The sequence below is a fragment of the Heterodontus francisci genome, chromosome 19 (assembly GCF_036365525.1).
Source record: "Heterodontus francisci isolate sHetFra1 chromosome 19, sHetFra1.hap1, whole genome shotgun sequence".
Classification (NCBI taxonomy): Eukaryota; Metazoa; Chordata; class Chondrichthyes; order Heterodontiformes; family Heterodontidae; genus Heterodontus; species Heterodontus francisci.
The window spans coordinates 23,131,361-23,154,330 of record NC_090389.1 but is presented as its reverse complement, the minus strand read 5'-3'; the positions used below and the strand labels follow the sequence as shown (position 1 = coordinate 23,154,330).

At 42.3% G+C, this 22,970-nt stretch overlaps 1 protein-coding gene across 3 annotated transcripts in view; it reads left to right on the top strand.

The window, feature by feature from the left end:
* sumf1 (sulfatase modifying factor 1) overlaps window positions 1–22,970 on the top strand; it is a 157,495-nt gene that overhangs the window by 22,041 nt on the left and 112,484 nt on the right. For all 3 annotated transcript variants that reach the window (XM_068051463.1, XM_068051462.1, XM_068051464.1), the window contains one exon: window positions 19,277–19,359. In XM_068051463.1, the coding sequence (XP_067907564.1) occupies window positions 19,277–19,359 (83 nt within the window). The remainder of the gene's footprint in view (window positions 1–19,276; window positions 19,360–22,970) is intronic.

Sequence of the window (22,970 nt, the reverse complement as noted above, 5' to 3'; positions counted from 1 at the left end):
TTTGACACCAGTGGTTGTTGACTGGCACTTGGTAATCTTTTATATGAATTAATCAGTTTGCTGCTACTTTGACTTCTGTTCATTTTATTAAAAAAGGCAGATCAGTTGGGTGCAGTGAGTTAGCACATTGCTCTTCTCTTCTGGGATGTAGGATCAAACCTTCCTCTCTGGCTGGAACAAGTTCAGGAGAGAGTCAGATCAGCTGCTAACTGTTGTGTGCCCACAGTAGAAAGCTACCCATAATTTCTTTTCAAAATCACTCCAGTAAGTCGGACAAATTCTTAATGATGTGAGAGTTTTTCTTGAGATGGATAGAAAAACACATTATTGGAGCAGAGTGGAGGGAGCAGCAATCTGCAGTGGGCTTTACCTGACCTGGGAGAGTTTCATGTCAACACTGGGTGATAGTGCATAAAACATTTTGCCCCAAAAATTGAGATCCTTCCCCTAGATGAAAAAAAAATCAGAAAAAGGACAACTTCCAAATAGCATTGTTGTGAATCAGCAACAGAATAATGTCTCTTGATTTTAATCTTTTTGCCAAAGTTACTGATGGTAGAATTTGCAAGACGCTTGCATGAGTTTGTGGGCACAAAGCTGGAATTTTTTTGAACGTGGGAATTAAGGATCTCTCAGGAATGTTCAGGATTGGGAAAGACCAATGTTTTAACTGAAGATTATATCTTTACTCCGATTGATACCCTTTCTGTAGAGATGTGCTGAGGAAGTTTAGTCATATTTCCAATATTAAAGGCATCATTAAAAGTGCTTTAAATGATTAAGATTGTTGGCAAATTTGGTTGCTTTCTATGAATCATTGCAAAGTTTAAAAAATTTCAACTGTTGATTTGGTGGCCCCAAAATGGACAAAATTCAAAAGAACGTCTCGTGTCCAACTCTTGAGAGAGCAGTGAGACTGGTATTTACCAGAGATTCACCAATTAAAACAGTTCATGTTCGAAATCTGAAATAAAAACTGAAAATGTTGGAAATGTACAGCACAATAAAGAAAACATAGGGTGATGTTTTCTGTGGGATTCCTGTCATCAGAGCTGGGATGGTCAGGCTGTAGAAACTCCTCTTTGATGTGACTTAATACACAAGCGGAGTGGGAAGAACTGCAAGTAGAGGTCAGGAGTACAAGCAAACCAACCACTTCAAGCACTGCTAATGGGTGTCATAAGTTTTAAAAGTTAGCATGTATTTGGTCAGTTTTATAAAGGAGTTGCATTGTTCTGATGTCGGGCCCCACCTGAAATGTTATGCCCGTTTCTGTTACAAATACTGAGATATTTTTGTGTTACTCTTTTTCACTTTGTTCCCATGGAAGTGAAATACATTGAGAAAAACATGTAGCAGTTAAATTGGGATTTCTCCCTCTCACAATTTTAAAAAAAACTCTGGGGTAATTGTTCTATTAAGTTTATTATAGTGGTCAGTTAACATTCTTTTAATCGACAAGTATCAATTCCATAATGAACTACAGGTTTGATGAAGCTTGTTTATATACCTGAGAAGGTTACATGTCTTTTATCTCTTCTGTTTCATATATCCTGTAGTATCTATTTCAGTATCCCTATCGCCAAAGACAGTGAATTATAATTCTAATATCTCTCGTGTTTGCCGCTCGCAGTCGTTCACGCACCTTCTTTGACCTAGTTTTATAATCATTATGCTATAGATTGTCAATGTCTATTAATTTCTATTCCTCTTTGTATAACCTAATTTAAAATAACTGTGACTGTTAATAGCCTGTGAGCTTTATATATCGCAGTTTTAAATCACTGACGTCTTAATGAGTTTCTCTCTCAACCTGCAATGTGTTGAAAGGGTGGAATTCAATTTGGCATTTAGGGAGGCTGTGCTCTTTTCTGGAGACTCAGCTGACTTCTTTCAGCCTTGATTGCCTTCACCCTTTTTAAACTGTTACACAATAGTGCCATTTATTTTACGCTGGTGTAGGTCATTTAACTTTATTTAATGTATAAGTACCATTTCCATAATGAATCACAATAACCTACAGGTTTACCTTTCTGAATGGTATTGTTTTAACATCTTTAAGGTATCTCTTTCATATCCTCATTTTCTCTAAATTTCCCACACAGTCCTCCAGGCAACAGCATTTAAACAATTTCTTGGTTATTTCATTGTTTTCTTTGGGAGCTTGTAGTGCATAAATTAACTGCTGTGTTTCTTATATTAAAACAGCAGCTTCAAAAGTACTTGATTGGTTATAAAGTGTTTTGGGACATCCTGAGGTCATGAGAGATGCTATATAAATGTATTTTTTCTTTAAGCCATATAGACCAGAAATGACTCGGGTCTGATCCCTAGAATATGCTTCAGGGAAGTGATCTTGGCTGAAGCATCAGTAGGAACACTATCATAGGGTTCTGTGCCCTTGGGTTATGGAGGAGCAAAGTCGACCTTTGCACTCTCTCTTGATTGCTACCTGTTGACCTCCACAGCCAGTGTGAATGCGTTGACATTGAATGTGGACAGCTTGTGGCTCGGTTGTGATTTCCCATATGATTGAATAGATTATTAAAGTTGACGTTTTAGCAGAGAGCACCCAGCTCCTGTGAAGCTATAGCCCACAAAGTTAATCAACTCCTTCAGATGAAGTGGTGTAGGGAGAAAATGGCAAGGTCAAAATAATTATGACCTCAACCAGGCAGTATCTATTTTGGGAATAGCTCAGTGTCTTGCTATCACAATGAACTTTCCATCTTTTTTAAAATTTTGGTTATAAAAACTAAGACTCAGGAAAATCATGTGTCTGTTACATCATTATTATCAAGGCCCTGTACTGTTTGTTGTAACCGGGCATGTGGTGCAGTGGGGGAGTATTTGACTAAGTTGTCCAGTGTATTCCCAAAGTCCCATTTTTTGTAATGCTTGCAATTCACCTGGGAAATTTAAATATTTGGCAAAATTTTCTCTGAATTGCAGATATCAAATATATAAAGGAGCCAACTGCAGAGCCTAAGTGAATTGCAAGTGTTGGTAAAGATACATGGGCACTTCGAGCTGCGAGTGCATGATAGAAAGCACACATGGTGGCCAATTCTTTTGTCTGCAGGGAAAACATGGTTGCTGCATTTGGCAACATTACAATGAAGTTGGATGTCTCATTATGAAACATTTCTGCCTATCGTGGTCGTGTCCTTGTGCTTTCTCCCTGGACCTTCGAAGAGATTGGGCTGCCTGCTGTCGATGTTTTCACCTGAATATTTTAAGGGAGCAAGTTTCGTTTTGAAACCAGTCTTGACTCATTAAAATCAGATTGAAGTGTGTTAAAACAGGACTTGTAGCAAAATGGAACTCGTAATCTAGGCTGACACTCTAGTGCAGTACTGAGGGAGTGTTGACCTGTTGAGGTACAGTTTTTATAAGTGATATGAAACAGAGACCTCGTCTGCCCTCGCAGGTGGATGTAAAATATCCCATGACACTATTTTGAGGAAGAGATGGAGAATTTAACCTGTTTTTCTACCCCCACCCCGTGTCTGGGGCAGTGTTTATTCCTCAACCCACTTTATTTTAAAAAGCAGAATACCCAGTCGTTAACACATTGCTGATTGTGAGATCTTGCTGTATGGCAATTAGCTGCTGTATTTCCTGGTGACAACCATTCAAAAGTACTTGGATATAGAATACTGCAGGCTGTCCTGAGGTAGTGAGAGGCACTATATAAATATGCATATTTTCTGCATGGGACATAAAGCTTTGGAACCTCCCTGTGTAATCGATAATAATGAGTTTTCCGTATTAGTTGCCGGAGGAATGTGGATGGTACTGAAAAACTGCTGAGCCTGAAGTAAAGCTTTAATTTGTTTGGTTGTCAGATAATGCCCACATTTACACCAGCAATAGTTAAAGTTATTCATGCATAACTTGTCCCTGCTGGTAGGACGTTGAACAAAAGACTGTCACCATGGAGACAATATTGTGTCTCACTTTGGCTCGCAAAGCTGCAGTTTCACAATGGTTTTGTGAACTCATTATCTATTTTCTTGTAATGTTTTTGGTTAAGTGTCAGTTATAACACCTTCAGATAAGGATATCTGCTCTCATAATATTTCTTTTAAATGGAAGTGAGCTCGGGGACCATGAAAACATTGCAAGTTCGTTCCTCAGCAGCAGATTATAAATATGCAGAACCTTTTCAAAAAGCAGGTTGACCTAAATAGATCAGTGAAGAAGGAAAATCTTGGCAAGATTTTGTGTTCAATACCATCCTCCTTACTTTTTTGTAAAACAAAATGTCAGCACATAGTGTGTTTTCGTGGGATTAACTCCCAGAGATAAACAAGCTATGTAGAATGTTGTTTAGGGCATACTAATTAGAATACCATCTACCTCGGAAGCATTTATTCTCTCGTACCATATCTGGTTGAGACAATGAGTTTCATTCAACACTGCCCAAAGAGTACACAGTTAACATTTCAGGTCGTGGCTTATCTCTTGCTCTTCTTGATCAATTTGAAACGTTAACTCTGTTTCTCTCTCCACAGATGCTGTCTGTTTTGCTTAGTGTTTCCAGCATTTTCTGTTAACATTTGCGATTTCTAATAGCTTGCACTTGTTTTCCTTTCCAGATAGATTTGCACCTTTTTAATGTTGAGATATTTTTCCTTCAGAGGCTTGGCAAAACAATTAATGTGGTTACCAGGTTGCGGGGGAGGTTTTCATTCAAAGGGAAAGATTTAATTAGCAGCTTGACCAGACCATACTCAACACAGGAAGCTTAGTGAGGGGTTCAGAGTCCCTCTCCCTTGGTCAGTCTGTTCTGGCTTCAGTAAGAATGTCTCATTTTCCAAAGGTTTGTACCATTCACTTCAGAGGTTTGAGTTGTAAAGTGAGTTAGCCCACTTTGTTATTCCATAGTATGGAACTGGTAGGAAATTGAATCTCACCATGAAAACTATATTCTGTTCATTTACATTCATTGTAAAACAAAAGAATGTGCTGATTTACAGATGCTTTATCTCACGAGTGTTTATAAATCCACATTCAAAATGATAAAATTGGATGTAACAGCACATGCAAGATCGTGGTAAGATGGTAGAAAAGCGGTGGCAGACCTTTTAAGGAGATATTTCATAATTCTCAACAAAAATGTATTCCATTGAGAGAGAAAGATTCTACAAGAAGGATGAACCATATGTTGCTAACTGAGGAAGTTAAGGATGGTATCAAATTGAAAAAAAATGTTGCAAAGATGAGTTGTAGGCCAGGCGATTGGGAAAATTTTAGAAAGTAACAAAGGATCACTTTTTTTAAAAAAAGGGAGAAAAAAATTGAGTAAACTAGCAAGAAACATAAGATAGCAGATAGTAAGAGCTTCTACAAGTATATAAAAAGCAAGAGTAGCAAAATTAAACATTGGTCCCTCAGAGGATGAGACTGGGGAACAGGAAATGACAGAGACTTTCAACAAATATTTTGTGTCTGTCTTCATGGTTAAAATGCACTAAAAGCATCCTAGTAGAAAATCGGGGGACAAAAGGGAGCGAGGAACTTTAAGCTATCACTAGAGAAAAAGTGCTTGTCAAGCCAACAGGACTCGAGGCTGACTGGATGCATTGGTTGTAATCTTCCAAAATTCCCCAGATTCTGGAAAGGTCCCAGCAGATTAGAAAACAGAAAATGTAATGCCCCTATTCAAGAAAGGAAGAAGACAAAGCCAGAAACTAGGCCAGCTGGCTAACATCGGTCATTGAGAAAATGCTGGAATCTATTACTTAGGAACTGTATTACGATTTTCCAAATCAGGCAGAGTCAACATGGTTTTATGAAAGGGAAATCATGTTTGACAAATTTTAGTTTTTTTGAGGATGTAGTGAGCAGGCTTGATAAAGGGGAACCACTAGATGTGTATTTGGATTTCTAAAAAGCATTTGATAAGGTGTCACATAGGCTACAACACAAGATAAAGTCTTATTACAAGTGTACAGGGCATTGGTGAGACCACACCTGGAGTACTGTGCGCAGTTTTAGTCTCTTTATTTAGGGAGGGATGTACTTGCATTGGAGATAGTTCAGAGAAGGTTCGCTCGACAAACCCTTTATCTCAGGGATCAGCTGAATGAGGAAAGGTTGAGCAGGTTGGGCGTATACTCATTGGAGTTTAAAAGAATGAGAGGTGCTCTTATTGAACCATGTAAGATTCTGAAGGGGCTTGACAGGGTAGATGCTGAGAGGATGTTTCCCCTTGTGGATGAATTTAGAACTGGGTCCCCTAGTCTTAAATGGGTGACCCCTTATTCTGAAACAAAGCTGGGGAGGTATGTCTTCTCTGAGGGTTGTGAATCTTTGGAATTCTTTACCACAGAAAGCAATGGGGGCTGAGTTATTGAATATATTCAAGGCTGCAATAAACAGATTCTTGAACTATAAGCGAGTCAAGGTTTATGGGGAACAGACAGGAAAGTGGAGTTGAGGCCAATACCCGATTAACCATGATCTTATTGAATGGTGGAGCAGGCTCAAGGTGTCGAATGGCCTAATCCTGCTCCTATTTCTTTCATTCTTGTGATATCCCGTGGTTACAGTGAGGGACCTTGTTGCACACAATGCATCATGTTATCATTTAACTAGTCTACTGGATGTTTGTTCACTGAATATTGGTTGAAAAAATAGCTTTTAAAGCCAATCATAAAGCCAAATGTTTTTTATCTTTCATTTGTACAAGATGGGAAGGGCTGGTCAGCAACTATATTCATCGGCAATATTGCAAACCTGTCAGCAGTTGAATAAGTAAACTGAATATTGGGGTGGATGGATTAAATTTTTGAAATTTCTGTGAACATAACACATGAGTTTTGAGTTGCATTAAATGTTTTGGACCTGAAGATCAAAAGTACCATTAGAGTCCAGAGTTTGAAACTCAGCTTGGAGCTTTTAAACTGCTGAGAAATCTGTTTCCTCTTGAAGTAGAACTGCCAATTAGAAACTGAAATTTTGGACATTATTGCTCAGTCGGCTAACTTGACTGCAAATAAATTCCAGGCCTGATAGAGGAAATCAGCAACTTGTATAACCATCTTTTTAATATAGTGAAATGTCCCACAAAATCTAGGCTGATACTTCAGTGCCAGAGGTTTTGCCTTTCAGATGAGACGTTAAACCGAGGCCCCATTTGCCGTCCCCCAGGTGCACTGTAAACTCCACTCCAGTGGGGAATTGCACTTAATTTAGCACTTTGGTAAACGGTGAAGTGATGGAGTTGTTGCACCATATATAATTGTAGTTACATGTACTAATGCCTTAGTCTGTGTAAGACTGAATGGTGTGGAGTGGAACTGGTCTTTGAAGCAAATCAAATGCTTCAATAAGTACCAAAGTAGAAAACTTTTGAGTTAAAGTTGGTTCCAGGCTGTGACTGAACGCACTCTTCTGTGTTGTGGTAAGCCTTGAGCAGTTGTGGCTAGGAGTACTTTCCACACAGTGTTTTGGGTACTCGACATAATTTATGGTGTGGTTAACACCTTCAGCTCCAGTTTGAAGCACTTTAGAAGTGAGGCACCGATACACTTGGCTTGAGTCTCCTATACACTCGGCTTGAGTCTCCTAAGCTGTTACTCGAGTCTGTTTCAGATAGATTGCAGTCTTGATTTTGTTAACTTTTTTGTTTTGGTGAGTTTTATGCTCCTCAAAATGAGAGCCACAGTGCTGAACATTGAAAATCATTCCTTATCAACATCAGTCTCTCCTAAGTCAGGTGCAAAAGTAGAGTAAAACTGTTTCTACACTGACCGAAGAGACAATTCATTAGCTTGATCCATATATAAAAAATCTATATTAACTTAGATGGAGAATGGATACTATTCTTTTCCCAAGTTTAAAATGGAAGACCAGGGAAAGATCCTTTGTGACAATTCATGAAGATTCTTTTAACTTTGGAGTTTAGAAGAATGCGAGGTAATCTCATTGAAACACAAAAAACTCTTAAGGAACTTGGCAAGGGAGATGCTAGGATGATCTGCCTGACTGGGGAGGCGAGAACATGTGGTCACACTCTCAGAATAAGGGGTCAGCCATTTAGAACTGAGAGGAGAAGAAATTTCTTCACTCAAAGGGTTGTGAAACTTTGCAATTCTTTATGCAGAGGGCTGTGGGTGCTCAGTCATTAAGTATATGCAAGTAAGAGATCAACAGATTTTTGATTTCTAAAGGAATCAAAGGACATTGGAATAGTGCGGGAAGGTGGCGTTGAGGTAGGAGATCGGCCATGATCTTAGTGAATAGTGGAGCAGGCTTGAGGGGCTGAATGGCCTCCTGCTCCTATTTAAGTTCTGAAACTTTTTCATTCAGTCATAGGATGTGGGGATCGCTGGCTAGGACAGCATTTATTGCCCATCCCTAATTGTTCTTGAGAAGGTGGTGATGAGCCGCCATCTAGAACCACTGCAGTCCATGTGGGGTAGGTACACTCAGTGCTGTTAGGAAGGGAGTTCCAGGATTTTGACCTAGTGACAGTAAAGGAACGGCGATATAGTTCCAAGTCAGGATGGTGTGTGGCTTGAAGGGGAACTTGCAGGTGGTGGTGTTCCCGTGCAAATGCCGGCCCTGTCCTTCTAGGTGGTCGAGATTGTGGGTTTGGAAGGTGCTGCCTAAGGAGCCTTGGTGCATTGCTGCAGTGAATCTTGTAGATGGTACACACTGCTGCCACTGTGCATCGGTGGTGGAGGGAGTGAATGGCACCCCATCCACAAACGATCAACTGGGCTGCTTTGTCCTGGATGGTGTCGAGCTTCTTGAGTGTTGTTGGAGCTGCACCCATTCAGGCAAATGGAGAGTATGCCATCACACTCCTGACTTATGCTTGTCGATCGTGGACAAGCTTTGGGGAGTCAGGAGGTGAGTTACTCCCCACAGGATTCCTAGCCTCTGACCTGCTCTTGTAGTCACTGTATTTATATGGCTCCTCCAGTTCAGTTTCTGGTCAGTGGTAGCCCCCAGGATGTTGATAGTGGGAGATTCAGCGACTGTAATGCCGTTGAATGTCAAGGGGAGATGGTTCGATTCTCTCTTGTTGGAGATGGTCATTGCCTGGCACTTGTGTGGTGAGAATGTTACTTGCCACTTATCAGCCCAAGACTGGATATTGTCCAGGTCTTGCTACATTTCTGCACTGACTGCTTCAGTATTTGAGGAGTCGCAAATGGTGCTGAACATTGTGCAATCATCAGCAAACATCCCCATTTCTAACCTTATGATTGAAGGAAGGTCATTGATGAAGCAGTTGAAGATGGTTGGGCCTAGGACACTACCCTGAGGAACTCCTGCAGTGATGTCCTGGAGCTCAGATGATTGACCTCCAACAACCAAAACCACCTTCCTTTGTGTTCGGTATGATTCCAACCAGCGGAGAGTTTTCCCCCTGATTCCCATTGACTCCAGTTTTGCTAGGGCTCCTTGATGCCATACTCTAAAGTCCTGCGACCCGACTCGAACCTGATGGGACCAGACGACATATCTGGTTCGAGTCGGGTCGGGCTGGCCTTCGGGCTCGGGCTGGGTCCGGGTCAGACAAGCACAGCAAGACATGTGTTAAAAGTTTAAAAACTTAACTGAGCTGTGAGTCGGGGACGTCAAGCAGGGAAACTGAGTCTGCGCAGTGAGCGTGTGTGCATCGCTATGACGTCATCGCGCTCATGTTGCAGCTTCCAGTAGATTGGGAGTTGGAAGGTAAGTGAAGGGAACATTGCGGAGGTTGGACTCAAGTCGGGTCGGGCTCGGTGGGGATAATGGAGGGGCTCGGGTCAGATGTGGTTCGGGTCGGGTTTTTTTTTGTCACTTGAGCATCCTTGACCCTACTCGGTCAAATGCTACCTTGATGTCAAGGGCAGTCACTCTCACCTCACCTCTGAAGTTCAGCTATTTTGTCCATGTTTGAACCAAGACTGTAATGAGGTCAGGAGCTGAGTGGCCCTAGCGAAACCCAAACTGAACATCACTGAGCAGATTATTGCTAAGCAACTGCTGCTTGATGGCACTGTCAATGATACTTTACATCACTTTACAGATGATCGAGAGTAGACTGATGGGGCAGCATTTGGCTAGGTTGGATTTCACAGAATCACAGAATAATACAGTGCAGAAGAGGCCCTTCGGCCCATCGAGTCTGCACCGATGCATTAAAGACACCTGACCAGTCTACCTAATCCCATTTGCCAGCACTTGGCCCATAGCCTTGAATGTTATGACGTGCCAAGTGCTCATCCAGGTACTTTTTAAAGGATGTGAGGCAATCCGCCTCTACCACCCTCCCAGGCAGTGCATTCCAGACCATCACCACCCTCTGGGTAAAAAAAGTTCTTCCTCAAATCCCCCTTAAACCTCCCGCCCCTCACCTTAAACTTGTGACCCCTCGTAACTGACCCTTCAACTAAGGGGAACAACTGCTCCCTATCCACCCTGTCCATGCCCCTCATAATCTTGTACACCTCGATCAGGTCACCCCTCAGTCTTCTCTGCTCCAGCGAAAACAACCCAAGCCTATCCAACCTCTCTTCATAGCTTAAATGTTCCATCCCAGGCAACATCCTGATGAATCGCCTCTGCACCCCCTCCAATACAATCACATCCTTCCTATAATGTGGCGACCAGAATTGCACACAGTACTCCAGCTGTGGCCTTACCAAAGTTCTGTACAACTCCAACATGACCTCCCTGCTTTTGTAATCTATGCCTCGATTGATAAAGGCAAGTGTCCCATATGCCTTTTTCACCACCCTATTAACCTGCCCCTCTGCCTTCAGAGATCTATGGACAAACACGCCAAGGTCCCTTTGTTCCTTGGAACTTCCCAGTGTCAGGCCATTCATTGAATACTTCTGTGTCACATTACTCCTTCCAAAGTGTATCATCTCACTTTTCAGCATTAAATTCCATCTGCCACTTTTCTGCCCATTTGACCATCCCGTCTATATCTTCCCGTAACCTAAGACACTCCACCTCATTGTTAACCACTCGGCCAATCTTTGTGTCATCCGCGAACTTGCTGACCCTACCCCCCACATAGTCATCTATGTCGTTTATATAAATGACAAACAATAGGGGACCCAGCACAGATCCCTGTGGTATGCCACTGGACACTGGTTTCCAGTCACTAAAACAGCCGTCTGTCATCACTCTGTCTCCTACAGCTAAGCCAATTTTGAATCCACCTTATCAAGTTACCTTGTATCCCATGTGCATTTTCTTTCTTGATAAGTCTCCCATGTGGGACCTTGTCAAAGGCTTTGCTGAAATCCATGTAAACTACATCAACTGCACTGCCCTCATCTACACACCTGCTTTTTTGTACAGGACATGCCTGGGTAATTTTCCACATTGCCAAGTTGATGCCAGTGTTGCAGCTGTACTGGAACAGCTTGGCTAGGGGTGCGGCAAGTTCTGGAGCACAGGTCTTCAGAACTATTGCCAGAATGTTGTCATAGCCTTTGCAGTATCCAGTTCCTTCAGTCGTTTCTTGATGTCATGCGGAGTGAATCGAATTGGCTGAAGACTGGCATCTGTGATGCTGGGGACTTCAGGAGGAAGCCGAGATGGATCATCAACTCGGCACTACTGGCTGAAGATGGATGCCAATGCCTTAGCTTTAGCACTGCTGTGCTGGGCTCCCCCCATCTTTGAGGATGGGGATATTTGTGGAGCCACCTCTTCCTGTTAGTTGTTTACTTGTCCACCACCATTCACAACTGGTTGTGGCTGGACTGCAGAGCTTAGATCTGATCTGTTGGTTGTGGAATCATTTAGCTCTGTCTATCGCATGCTGCTTGGCACGCAAGTAGTCCTGGGCTGTAGCTTCAGCAGGTTGATGCCTCATTTTGAGATATGCCTGGTGCTGCTCCTGGACCTGCTGAACTCTTCACTGAATCAACGTTGATCCCCTGGCTTGTTAGTAATGGTAGAGTGGGGGATACGCCAGGTCAGATTGTGGTTGAGTACAATTCTGCTGCTGCTGATGGTCCACAGCGCCTCATGGATGTCCAGTTTTGCATTGCTAGATCTGTTCGAAATCTATCCCATTTAGCACAGTGGTAGTGCCACACAACACGATGGAGGGTATCCTCAATGTGAAGACGGGACTTTGTCTCCACAAGGACTGTACGTTGGTCACTTCTCCCAATACTGTCATGGATAGATGCATCTGCGGCAGGCAGATTAGTGAGAATGAGCTCGGGTATGTTTTTCCCTCTTGGTTTCCTCACCACCTGCCGCAGCCCCAGTCTAACAGCTGTCTCCTTTTGGACTCAGCCAGCTCGGTCAGTAGTGGTGCTGCCGAGCCACTCTTGGTGATGGACATTGAAGTCCCCCACCCAGAGTACATTTTGTGCTCTTGCTACTCTCAGTGCTTCCTGCAAGTGGCATTCATCGTGGAGGAGTACTGATTCATCAGCTGATGGGGTGCGATAGGTGGTTTTCAGCAGGAAGTTTCCTTGCCCATGTTTGATCTGATGCCATGAGACTTCATGGGGTCCAGAGTCGATATTGAGGACTCCCAGGGCAATGCCCTCCCGACTGTGGACCACTGTGCCACCACCTCTGGTGGGTCTGTCCTGCTGGTGGGAGAGGACATACCCAGGAATAGTGATGGTCGTGTCTGGGACATTGTCTGTAAGGTATGATTAGGTGAGTGTGACTGTCATGCTGTTGCTTGACTCGTCTGTGGGATAGCTCTCCCAACTTTGACACAAGCCCCCCAGATGTTAGTAAGGAGAACTTTGCAGGGTTGACAGGGTTGGGTTTGCTGTTGTCGTTTCCGATGCCTAGGTTGATGCCGGGTTCATTCCTTATGGACTTTTTAGGAGTTAGGTACAGCTGAGTGACTTGCTTGGTCATTTCGGAGGGCATTTTAAGAGTCAACCATATTGCTGTGGATCTGGAGTTACATGTAGGCCAGACCAGGTAAGGACGGCAGATTTCCTTCCCTAAAGAACATTAGTGAACCAGATGGGTGTTTACAACAATTGGCAATAGTTTCATGGTCATCATTAAACTAGTTTTTTAATTCCGGATTTTTACAAATTGAATTCAAATTCCACCTTCTGCCATGGTGGGATTCAAACCCGTGTCCCCAGAGGAATACCCTGGGTCTCTGGGTTACGAGTCCAGTGACCATACCACTACACCACTGCCTCTCTTAGCCAGCTCCACCCACATCCACTGAATGAATTAAAAAAAAAAAGCAGTTTGGTCAGCCTCCTTGGCTTTCTAAACAGCTACGGCTGACTAACAGTGGTCAGCCGCTTAAAGAGCAAAAGGTAAAATCAACTGAACGTTCACTGTCGCTCATTGATTACTTCTTGACCCATTACCCCACAAAATGGATATCGAACCCCACCAACCTGCTGCTCCACTTATCTGATTTAAGCATGCTGGACAGGTGAGTGCACGCTCCATGGCCTGCCAGGGAAAAATCTCGCTGCCAACGGTCACTGACGGATCTGGGGGCGGTGAAGAGAAGGTGGAGCCTCCTCTCCTCCAACATGAGCAGCTGCAGCACCACATCAGCTCAACCTTGCATTAGTGCACTGAGGGTTAATTCTTAGTGATAAACAGGGCACCACTGACACCAGTCTTGATCAGACTCACACTGGTTTTGTTGATCTTGCTTGCAAAATGGGATTGTTTCAAAAAGCTTCTATTTTTGTAAGATGCTGATTTGGCAGACCCTTTGCAACCTTCTCACGTGCCCCCATTTGAACACTCCTGATCTAAAGAACTTGTATGTTTCATAGAAACATAGAAAATAGGAGCAGGAGTAGGCCATTCAGCCCTTCGAGCCTACTCCACCATTCATTATGATCATGGCTGATCATCCAACTCAGTAGCCTGTTCCAGCTTTCGCCCCATACCCTTTGATCCCTTTAGACCCAAGAGCTATATCTAACCCCTTCTTGAAAACATACAATGTTTTGGCTTCAACTGCTTTCTGTGGTAGCGAATTCCACAAGCTCACCACTCTCTGGGTGAAGAAATTTCTCCTCATCTCAATCCTGAAAGGTTTACCCCGTATCCTTAGACTATGACCCCTGGTTCTGGACTCGCCCACCATCGGGAACATCCTTCCTGCATCTACCCTGTCAAGTCCTGTTAGAATTTTATAGGTTTCATGAAGATGTACAAGGTATTCATATCTGACAATTGCCATCTTGTAAACTAAGACTTGAATTTTGGGAGGTCTGTCTCCACTTTGACCACCCCTTCTACTTTCCCACTTACTGGCTCCCTGTCTATTTTATCGTGCACCTCATTGTGAATTGTATGGGTGGGCTCAGCCAACCGATTATTTGCCCACATTCAGCAAAGGAAATAAAGACTTGCATTTATCTAGCACCTGTCATGACCTTGGGACACCTCAAAGCACTTTAGAACCAATTAAGTACTATGGAAATGTAATCACTGTCATAATGTAGGAAACATGGCAGCTAATTTGCACATCAAAGTACCACAATAGTAAAATTGCATACTTCTCCTTTTTCTGTTTTCTCTACTCTGGTTGTACAGGCTGAGCAGTGGAAGCATTTGTGGCAGCCATTTATTTGCCACTGCAGTTCTTTAAATAACCATCTTCTAAAAAGATTCCTTCCTGTTTCGGGCAAAAACATCCCCCTTATTGCTGTTGGTATCAGTGCTGTTATAAAAAAGAGCAAGTTGTGCAGGCCAATTTTTTTTTTAAGCAGGATTTACTAAAGTACATTATCGTTTAGTGGTCCACAGTGATGTAATAAAACACCAAGTGCATTTTGAGTTAATTATTGATTTATTTAAGCAGTCAGAAATTGAGTCATTGTAGTGGCTGAATCACTTGCCCTGAATTTGCTCATGTGTTGCTTTATCAGCAGATGACCCAGGTTCAGTGCAACTACTGAGTCACTAAAACTGGATGCGATGAACTAAAAGTCCAACATGGTTGGATAGGCAAAACAACATTCATATTTATATAATGCCTTTAACGTAACAAAATGTCCCACAGTGTTTTACAGGAGCACTGTAAAGCAAAGTATGACACCGAGCCACACAAGGAGAGATTGGGTCGGATGACCAAAAGCTAGGTCAAAGAGATAGTTTTAAGGAGTGTCTTAAAGGAGGAAAGTGAGGCGGAGAGGTGTAGGGAGGATATTCCAGAGTTTGGGGCCTAGGCAACTGAAGGCGGGCCACCAATGGTGGAGCAATTAAAATCAGGGATGTGCAAGAGGCCAGAATTAATTGAGCACCGTATCAAGGAGGGTTGTGGGGTTATAGGCGATTAGAGGTAGGGAGGGGCGAGGCCATGTAGAGATACTGCAGATGCTCGAAATATGAAATAAATGTGGACCGAGAAACAGAGTTAACATTTCAGGTTGATGCCTTTTTGCAGAACTGGGATAAGTTAGAGATGTAATAGGTTTTGAGCAAATGAAAGGGGAGGAGGGTAGTGCAAAAAAGGAAGGGTGGCAGGCAGAGATTAAATGACAAAAGGGTCAGTGGTGCAAGGACAAAGTGAGTGGGCTGGGACAAGTAAAGAAACAAAATATATGTCTGGAGGAGGTATGAATGGCAGAATCATGAACTGTTGCCATCCAAAAGCAAAGTGTAAAAGGAAAATAGAATCCAAATCAGCAAAGAAGGAGGAAACAATTTGGGGGCAGAAGTTCTGGTCTGAAATTGTTAACTTCAGTGAGTCCAGAAGGCTGTAAAGTGCCTAGTCAAAAGATGAGGTGCTGTTCCTTGAGGTTGCGTTGAGCTTCATTGCAATACTGTAGGAGGCCGAGCACTGAAAGTTCATTGCAGGAGCAAGGTGGTGAATTAAAATGACAGGCGAATGGAAGCTGGAGGACATGCTTGCAGACTGAATGGAGATGTTCCACAAAGCGGTCACCCAATCTGCATTTGGTCTCCCCATTGTAGAGCAGACCACATTGTAAGCAGTGAATACAGTATACTGAATTGAAAAAAGTGCACCTGGAAGGAGTGTTTGGGGCATTGGATGGTGAGGAGGTAAAAGGGCAGGTTTTGTATGGGAAGTTGCCCTTGGAAGGGGAGGGCGTGTTGGGTGATTGAGGAATGGACCAGGGTGCCATGGAAGTCCCTTCGGAATACTGAAAGCAGAGGGGAGGGGGAAGATATGTTTGGTCATGTCACGCTGGAGGTGGTGGAAATTCTGAAGAATGATCCGTTGGATGTGGAAGGTGAGGACAAGGGAAACCTTATCATGGTTCTGGGAGTCTCCAATCACCCCATCCAGTCAAACCATCTGTAAAAGTATTATATCTAATAACTAATTATAAATGGAAGTGTTCAAAGGAAATGGAAAAAAAGCACTTTTAATGCCCTTCTGTTTTTCTCCCTGGATACTTGCAGCAGTGTCGGGAGATGAAACTTTTAATTCCTGGAGGCTCCAAGGCAATCCTGAAGGGTTGGTGATCGAAGGATGAAACTGTAAGGAAATTGGGTTGGGACAGTCACATCAATCTCCATCTCATTTTAATTTGAGAGTAGATGTTTCACTGTGTTTATGACATGGAGAGTTCTTGTTGATTACAGTTCTGCTTGACATGTTGTGAAGAGTGCACAGAACTGCTTCTACGTTACTCAGGCGTTTAAAGCCACAAGGGAGAAAGAAAGGAAACAATATTGTGGCTTTATGCGCATAGGCCTTGCCTACAAAATGAGAAATATTTAAGCCACTCAGTGGGAGACAGGACTTGTAAACAAATGGAAAGGAGGAATGCCGAGTGGGGGTTCCCACATTCCACTTGTCAACTGATGTCTTTAGGTAGTGTAGTGATGAGGCTGCTGCTGGCAAGTATGTCTGTAGATCAAAGACTAGAATACTTTTGCAGCCTGCAACCTTTCAGGGCTTCGCAGTACTGATGTGTTTAACATATGGTTAGCAAAGGAATGTTAGACTCTTGACTGCACAACGTGAGAGGGGTGGCTGGGACTCCATAGGGTAAAACAAGTACTCCTGCTGAGAAGCTGCACTCCCAAGAGAGTCAGGTCAGAGAGGCGGCTGCGATACTTTAGTCCTGATAGGCAGACAGTTCTCCTATGAAGCATGCATGCCCCATAACTGCTGAATTAGCTTTATTCCAGTTATATTCGGGCCTTGAGCACACAATCTAGCCTGAAGCTTCAGTGCAGTACTGAAGAGGTGCTGTAGTGTTCTTTGTGCTGTCTTTACAATGAGATGTTAAATTGTCTGACTGTTCAAATGGATATTTTCCTAATGTCCTGGCCAACATTCCTCCCTGAAGGATTCTCTCTATCCCAGGTCAAAACAGGATGGCAGCCAGTGGGATCTAATGCTACTAATGGCAGTTATGTTTGACACCAGTGATATTTTTCCTCCAGGGGTATGGCCTCAAGGTGCATGTAGTCTTCTTTATATTACAGCCTTGCTTCTGAAGGCAGGACTACACTAGAAGCAAGTTGTTAAAGTAGCAGACCAAAGGAAATGAAGCCAAATCTGTTAAACGTTTTGTTAAAAAGGCAATGCTGCTCACTTTGATTATACACACAATACAGGAATTGTTCATTATGTATGAACATTTTCAATTATTCTTGTTTGAATACTAAATATTTAAAGATTTTTGTCATGACTCAGTGGTAACCCAGCACTATATAAATGCAAGTCTTTCTATTTCTAAATCGGCATAAAACACTTGTGTTTACTTCAGAAATTTACATGTTTTTTTTAAAGTAACCATTCAAAAACATTCTTCCTATACCCTTCAGTTTAATTGTTTTTGTTTTCTTTCCTTCAGATCCTTCCCCTGCATGGCTTCGAGCATTTTCTCCATCTATCTGGTTATCTTTCGATATCTCCTGCAATTGACTAGGTTATGATAATGAATTCTTGTCAGATTCCAGACATAAGCATGTGTCTTCCCATTCCATTGCTTCCTAAAGTTATTTTTAAAATGTATTTTTGATGGAGCTAAGTATTTTTCTTGGAGTATGAGTTGGAGATAAGTTTTTGCTGAGGTATTCCAAACTCATTAAACACAGAACCAAGAGAGGCAACACCTTCATCCTGTTACGACTGTGGCGGGAGCAACGCAGTGTTAATTCAGTCCTGTCATTCCACAGGTCGCAGCATATTATTAAGCTTTCACCAAATCGGAAAAAAACAGCCAAATTAAACACTTGAGAATCCCCAGAATGAAGCAGACCAAACCAGGTATCTTCAGACAACAAAAAATTAACTGTTTATTTTTTTAAAAATCTTAAACACTAAGACCTTATAACTTCTTAATTTAATCTAACTCCCGCATTCACACACACACACACACATCCAAAAATAACAATTAATTGTTTTTTTAAAGTGTAGTTTTTAAGATTAGCTGTCTGTCAAGAATAAAATAAATAACTACGTTTTTGTGTTTTACATTCCCAGTGAGTGAGGCCTTCTGATGTGAAGATAATCAAAGTTCACTCGAAGTGTTAATCCAGATTTGATGAAAGTACTCTGTTTTTGATAGTCAATTCAAACAGTTCAGCTGCAGTAGCATTAAACCGTTCTTTCAACGATGAGCACTGCAATACAAATAATTTGTTGAAAAAGAAAAGCTTTTCTTCCCTGCTCGGAATTAACTTGGCTTGTAGCTTTGTAGAATTTTTCTTGAGGGAGAGTAAAACAACTTCTTTCTTCAGATTGCCTCGCTGGAAAAGCCTCTCAGAACTCACTGCTTCCAGCTGGTCTCTGCCTGTTCCCCACACAGTCAAAATGGACACATGCTATGTGACCCCTCTCTCTATTGCTGTTGCCCATGGTAACAAAAACACAGCTGTGACACTGTCTCCAGAATGTTCTCCTCCCTTTAAAGGTGCACTGTTTTTAACAATCTTAAAGGCGCGCACACTTTTTTAATCCGAGGAGAAAAAAATAATACAAGTCTGTGATAATCCAAATAGCTTGGGTTGGATTCAAATTCAGATCAGTGGCACTGGACCACTGTGCCACCCAATCGACATGAGATTAGAATAGTGTTCTAATGCTAGTATCCAGCCAGTTAAAGCAAATTCTACCTTCAGAAACTGTGAAGAAAACAATGACGTCTGTGCACCATTTGCATCTAACTGGAGAGCTTTTGTTGCAAATACCTCTTCCTACAGCGAAAGATGAGAAAGTAGAGGTACAAAAATGTCTTTATACAGATTTTCAAATATTTTCTTGGCACTCTTGGGCAGGCTTTTATCTCTTGAGAAGGACCAATAACGTCTTTAATTCTGCTGCATGATTTTAAACCCAAGATGGCTTCTTCTCTTGTTCTAGGTTGCAGCAGCTCCATGGTGGCTCCCTGTCAAAGCAGCCAGTTGGAAACATCCCGAAGGTCCTGACTCCAACATTACTAAGAGGTAACTCGGAAGCAAAAGTGTTCGCAACATCTGAAATATTGCTTTTTCATTTGCACTTATGTGTTGAAAATATAATGCAATTTCAAAAAGTGGGAAAAGTGCTTGGCGGAGATTTTTAGATCACACTTGTAGTTCACCAGCCTTGCCCTCTGGCTGGCTCCCTCCCACACCCATTCTCCATCTCAGGTAATGATAGTTCCCCGATTAACATTGCTGGTTTGTTCTTAAATTTGTGAAAATCAGAGCCGAGTTGAGCCCTGTTTAGTTGGCAGGTGGGGAAGTGGGGTGGGGGGAGGGGCGGCAGGGAAACAAAGTACTGTGCCAGTTTTCAAACAATGTAATATTTGTTTTCAATCAACATATTCTGTCCTGTAAAAAGCATTCAACTGGACACGCAGTGATTCTGGAAAAGCTACAAAGAAAGTGTACTCTCAAAAGCTGTGGTGGTATCAGATATACTTTAACATAAGCGCACCGCACGTTTAACAAGTCTAATGCATTATTTGCACCGCTCACAGCTCTGGCGAAGAGGGGAGAGAGCGTGAGGTTGAAAATGATTTCACAAGTTGTGGTTGTTGCACTGTGCTGAGCTAGGAATTCTATATGCTTCTGTTTTACGAATTAATTTTAAAAATCTCATAATCACCAGAAGTCCTGCAGTATGCATAAGCATGGAAATGCACATTAGAATTTTTTTTTTGTATAGGCAGTTTGAAACCACAGCAGGGGAATTGTCAGAAGTCCAAAAGTTGCAGGGGCCACAAGAGGGTTGAAAATATATTTAAATCCTGTTACATACATAAAGTGTTTGCCAAGAAATTGTTCTGTAAACTGCGGATTAAAATAGGCACTTGGCAAATTTGTGTCCAGCTCATTTAATCAGTGATTCAGTAACTCATTCTAAAGAAAGCGCTCGATGTATATTTTGCATGATCTGACTCCTGAAAATAATTTGCTGTCTGTCAGAAAGACCTGGCAGTGAATCGAATGTCGTTACTCTTAGCAATTTAAATCAGTGAGTATTCTCGCCTGTTTAAAAGTCACGCTTGGATTGGAACTTCTTTACACAGGAAGATGTTACAATGTTGGGCTTTGATGTCCACCCATTGTCAGCCAATTGTTATTTTTCTCTTGTATCTGTCCTGTGAATAAGTAGGAAGTTTTTCATTTAGCTTCAGAACCATGAAGGTTTTTTTTTACATTAAAAAAGAACCCAAACTAAAGCCTGGCTACCCGTCCCGAACCCGACTAGACTCTACTATATGTCTCGGGCTTGGGTCGGGTCGATATTCCGAGTCCAGCATTCGGGGTCGGTCAGGCTGGACATGCTGCCTCCAAGAACTCACGAGATCAGGCTCACCCATGATTCCCCACAGCTCCATTCGCAGGAATAGCCTGCTGCCGGAACAGATGAACAGGATCACAAGTATTACTATTTGGACAAGGTAGAGCACAATAACATGTTTGATACCATTAAATTTATTGCAATATTCGGGTCGGCTTGGGCGCAAAAAAAAATTGAAGGACTCTGGCCCGGGTCAGGTTTGGGTTGACTGTGGTCGGGTTTCAATTTTATACCTGAGCTGGTCTTTAACACCAACTATTCACAGGGACATTGCAATCCATAAAAAGAGATCTGCAGAAACAGCAAGCATTTAAAAATTGCACTTTTTTTTTGGTCTCCGCCATGTTTATAGTAAGCCACAAAAATTTGAAAATGCTCGAGAGAAGGTGAAGCATTTGTGCATTTGAAGCCTTCACCTGTACTTAGTGTATGGCTGAATTATTGTAAACTGAGTCGAGATCCACAGTTTTCCATTGCTGGTTGGAATGGAACATCTGGACTTATGCAATTGGTTGTTTCTGTGTTTGTCTTAATTCTTGACCCCTTCCCTACTGATTTTTCTGCTTACATACAGGAAAATCACAGCTGGCTGACAATCAGCCATCTCTTAATGTGGCTGATGCATCTTATTTGGGAATATACCCTGTGGGTTATTTATATCCTGTAGAAAAATATGCACAGCATATTTGCAATTGGCTGCAGTTAGATTAGGTCTTTTTCTATCTCTGTCCATCCACCTTGCTATCTGTGGGCAGTAATAATTGTCTGAAAATCCATTAGCATTTCTTTGCCTAAAGACTTTGGGTTTGTTCCAACAATGCATGTACTGAGATCCATATGCATTTATGGCTGGTAATCTACAAACGTTGAGTTCTTCAAGATTAATTAATCACTTGCAAAGAGAAACCACACAACAGTAAAATAATTTCCATTATTTAATTATTCATTTTCTCTGCAGTTAATAATGGACCTAATTCTGTTCCTTTTAAATGCAATGTTTTAATCCTCTGTGCTCGCTCATAGAAATGTACTGAGTTGCTTTGATTCGTTTTTAATGAGAATTAAGGTTCCAGTGAAGTCCACAGTTGCTGTATGAAGCCCCCAACCCGTAACATGCTTTTATGACATAAATGGAAGCTAACTTTGTATAAGGTCAGGTCCAGAAAAAATGCTTTAATTGTTTTAGTAGGATTTCCACTTAGCTCAAGTAAAGGTATAAAGCAAGGAGGTCCAACATTTCATCTACAGTCCATGCTGAGTTGGTTGATTCAAGCTCGATGAAGTCAAGGTCACTCTGTTGGCCTCCAGTGTCTTTGGGCTAAGAATGTGGAAAATCATTCAGGGTTCCTATGTTTTTTTTGTGTGAATGCTGTGTTAGGAACAAATCTGACACTGCTATGAGACCTTCTCCAGTTGAATAACTGCAGACACTCTGTAATTTTAACCCCCAAAAGCAAGTGAGTTGGGGTTGCGTGCGATAGTCACAGAGTCATTTACGGCATAGAAGGAGGCCATTCAGCCCAACGACTCCAAGCCAGCTATCGGAACTATCCAGTCATAAGGAGATATTGGGACAGATGACCAGTAGCTTGGTCACAGTGATAGGCTTTCAAGAGCATTTTATAAGAGCATTTTATAGGTTTAGGGAGGAAATTCTAGAGCTTAGGGCCTTAGCAGCTGAAGGCATGGCCACCAATGGGGGAAACAGTTAAAATCGGGGATGTGCAAGAGGCCAGAATTGAAGGAGTGCAGCTATCTCTGAGCGTTGTAGGGCTGGAGGAGGTTATAAGGAGGGTTTTGAAAATAAGAATTTTAAGAATCGAGATGTTGCTTAATCAGGAGGCAATGAGGCCAGCAAGCAAAGGAACAGGACTTGGTGCACGTTAGGACATGGGCAGCAGAGTTTTGGATGACCTTGAGCTGTAAAAATATTTTAGATCTCATCCCTGCCCATTTCTGGGTATAACGGAGGTAGGATGGGAGAGCACAGCCAAACTGCTGCAAGGGATACAAGAACAGCAATGCTGGAAAGGGAAATGCCTTTCCAGCGCTGCTTGTGGACAAGCAGCAGCAGGAGTGTTTCTCCCTGGCCCACCAAGCTGATCTTCTCCCCTGCCATCAGACCTATCTGGAGAATTGAGGAAAGTTGGGGATGTGGTAGGAAATATGGGATTAATGTGGGATTAGTATAAATGGGTGGTTGATGGTCAGCACAGACTCAGTGGACCAAAGGGCCTGTTTCAGTGCTGTATCTCTTTATGACTAT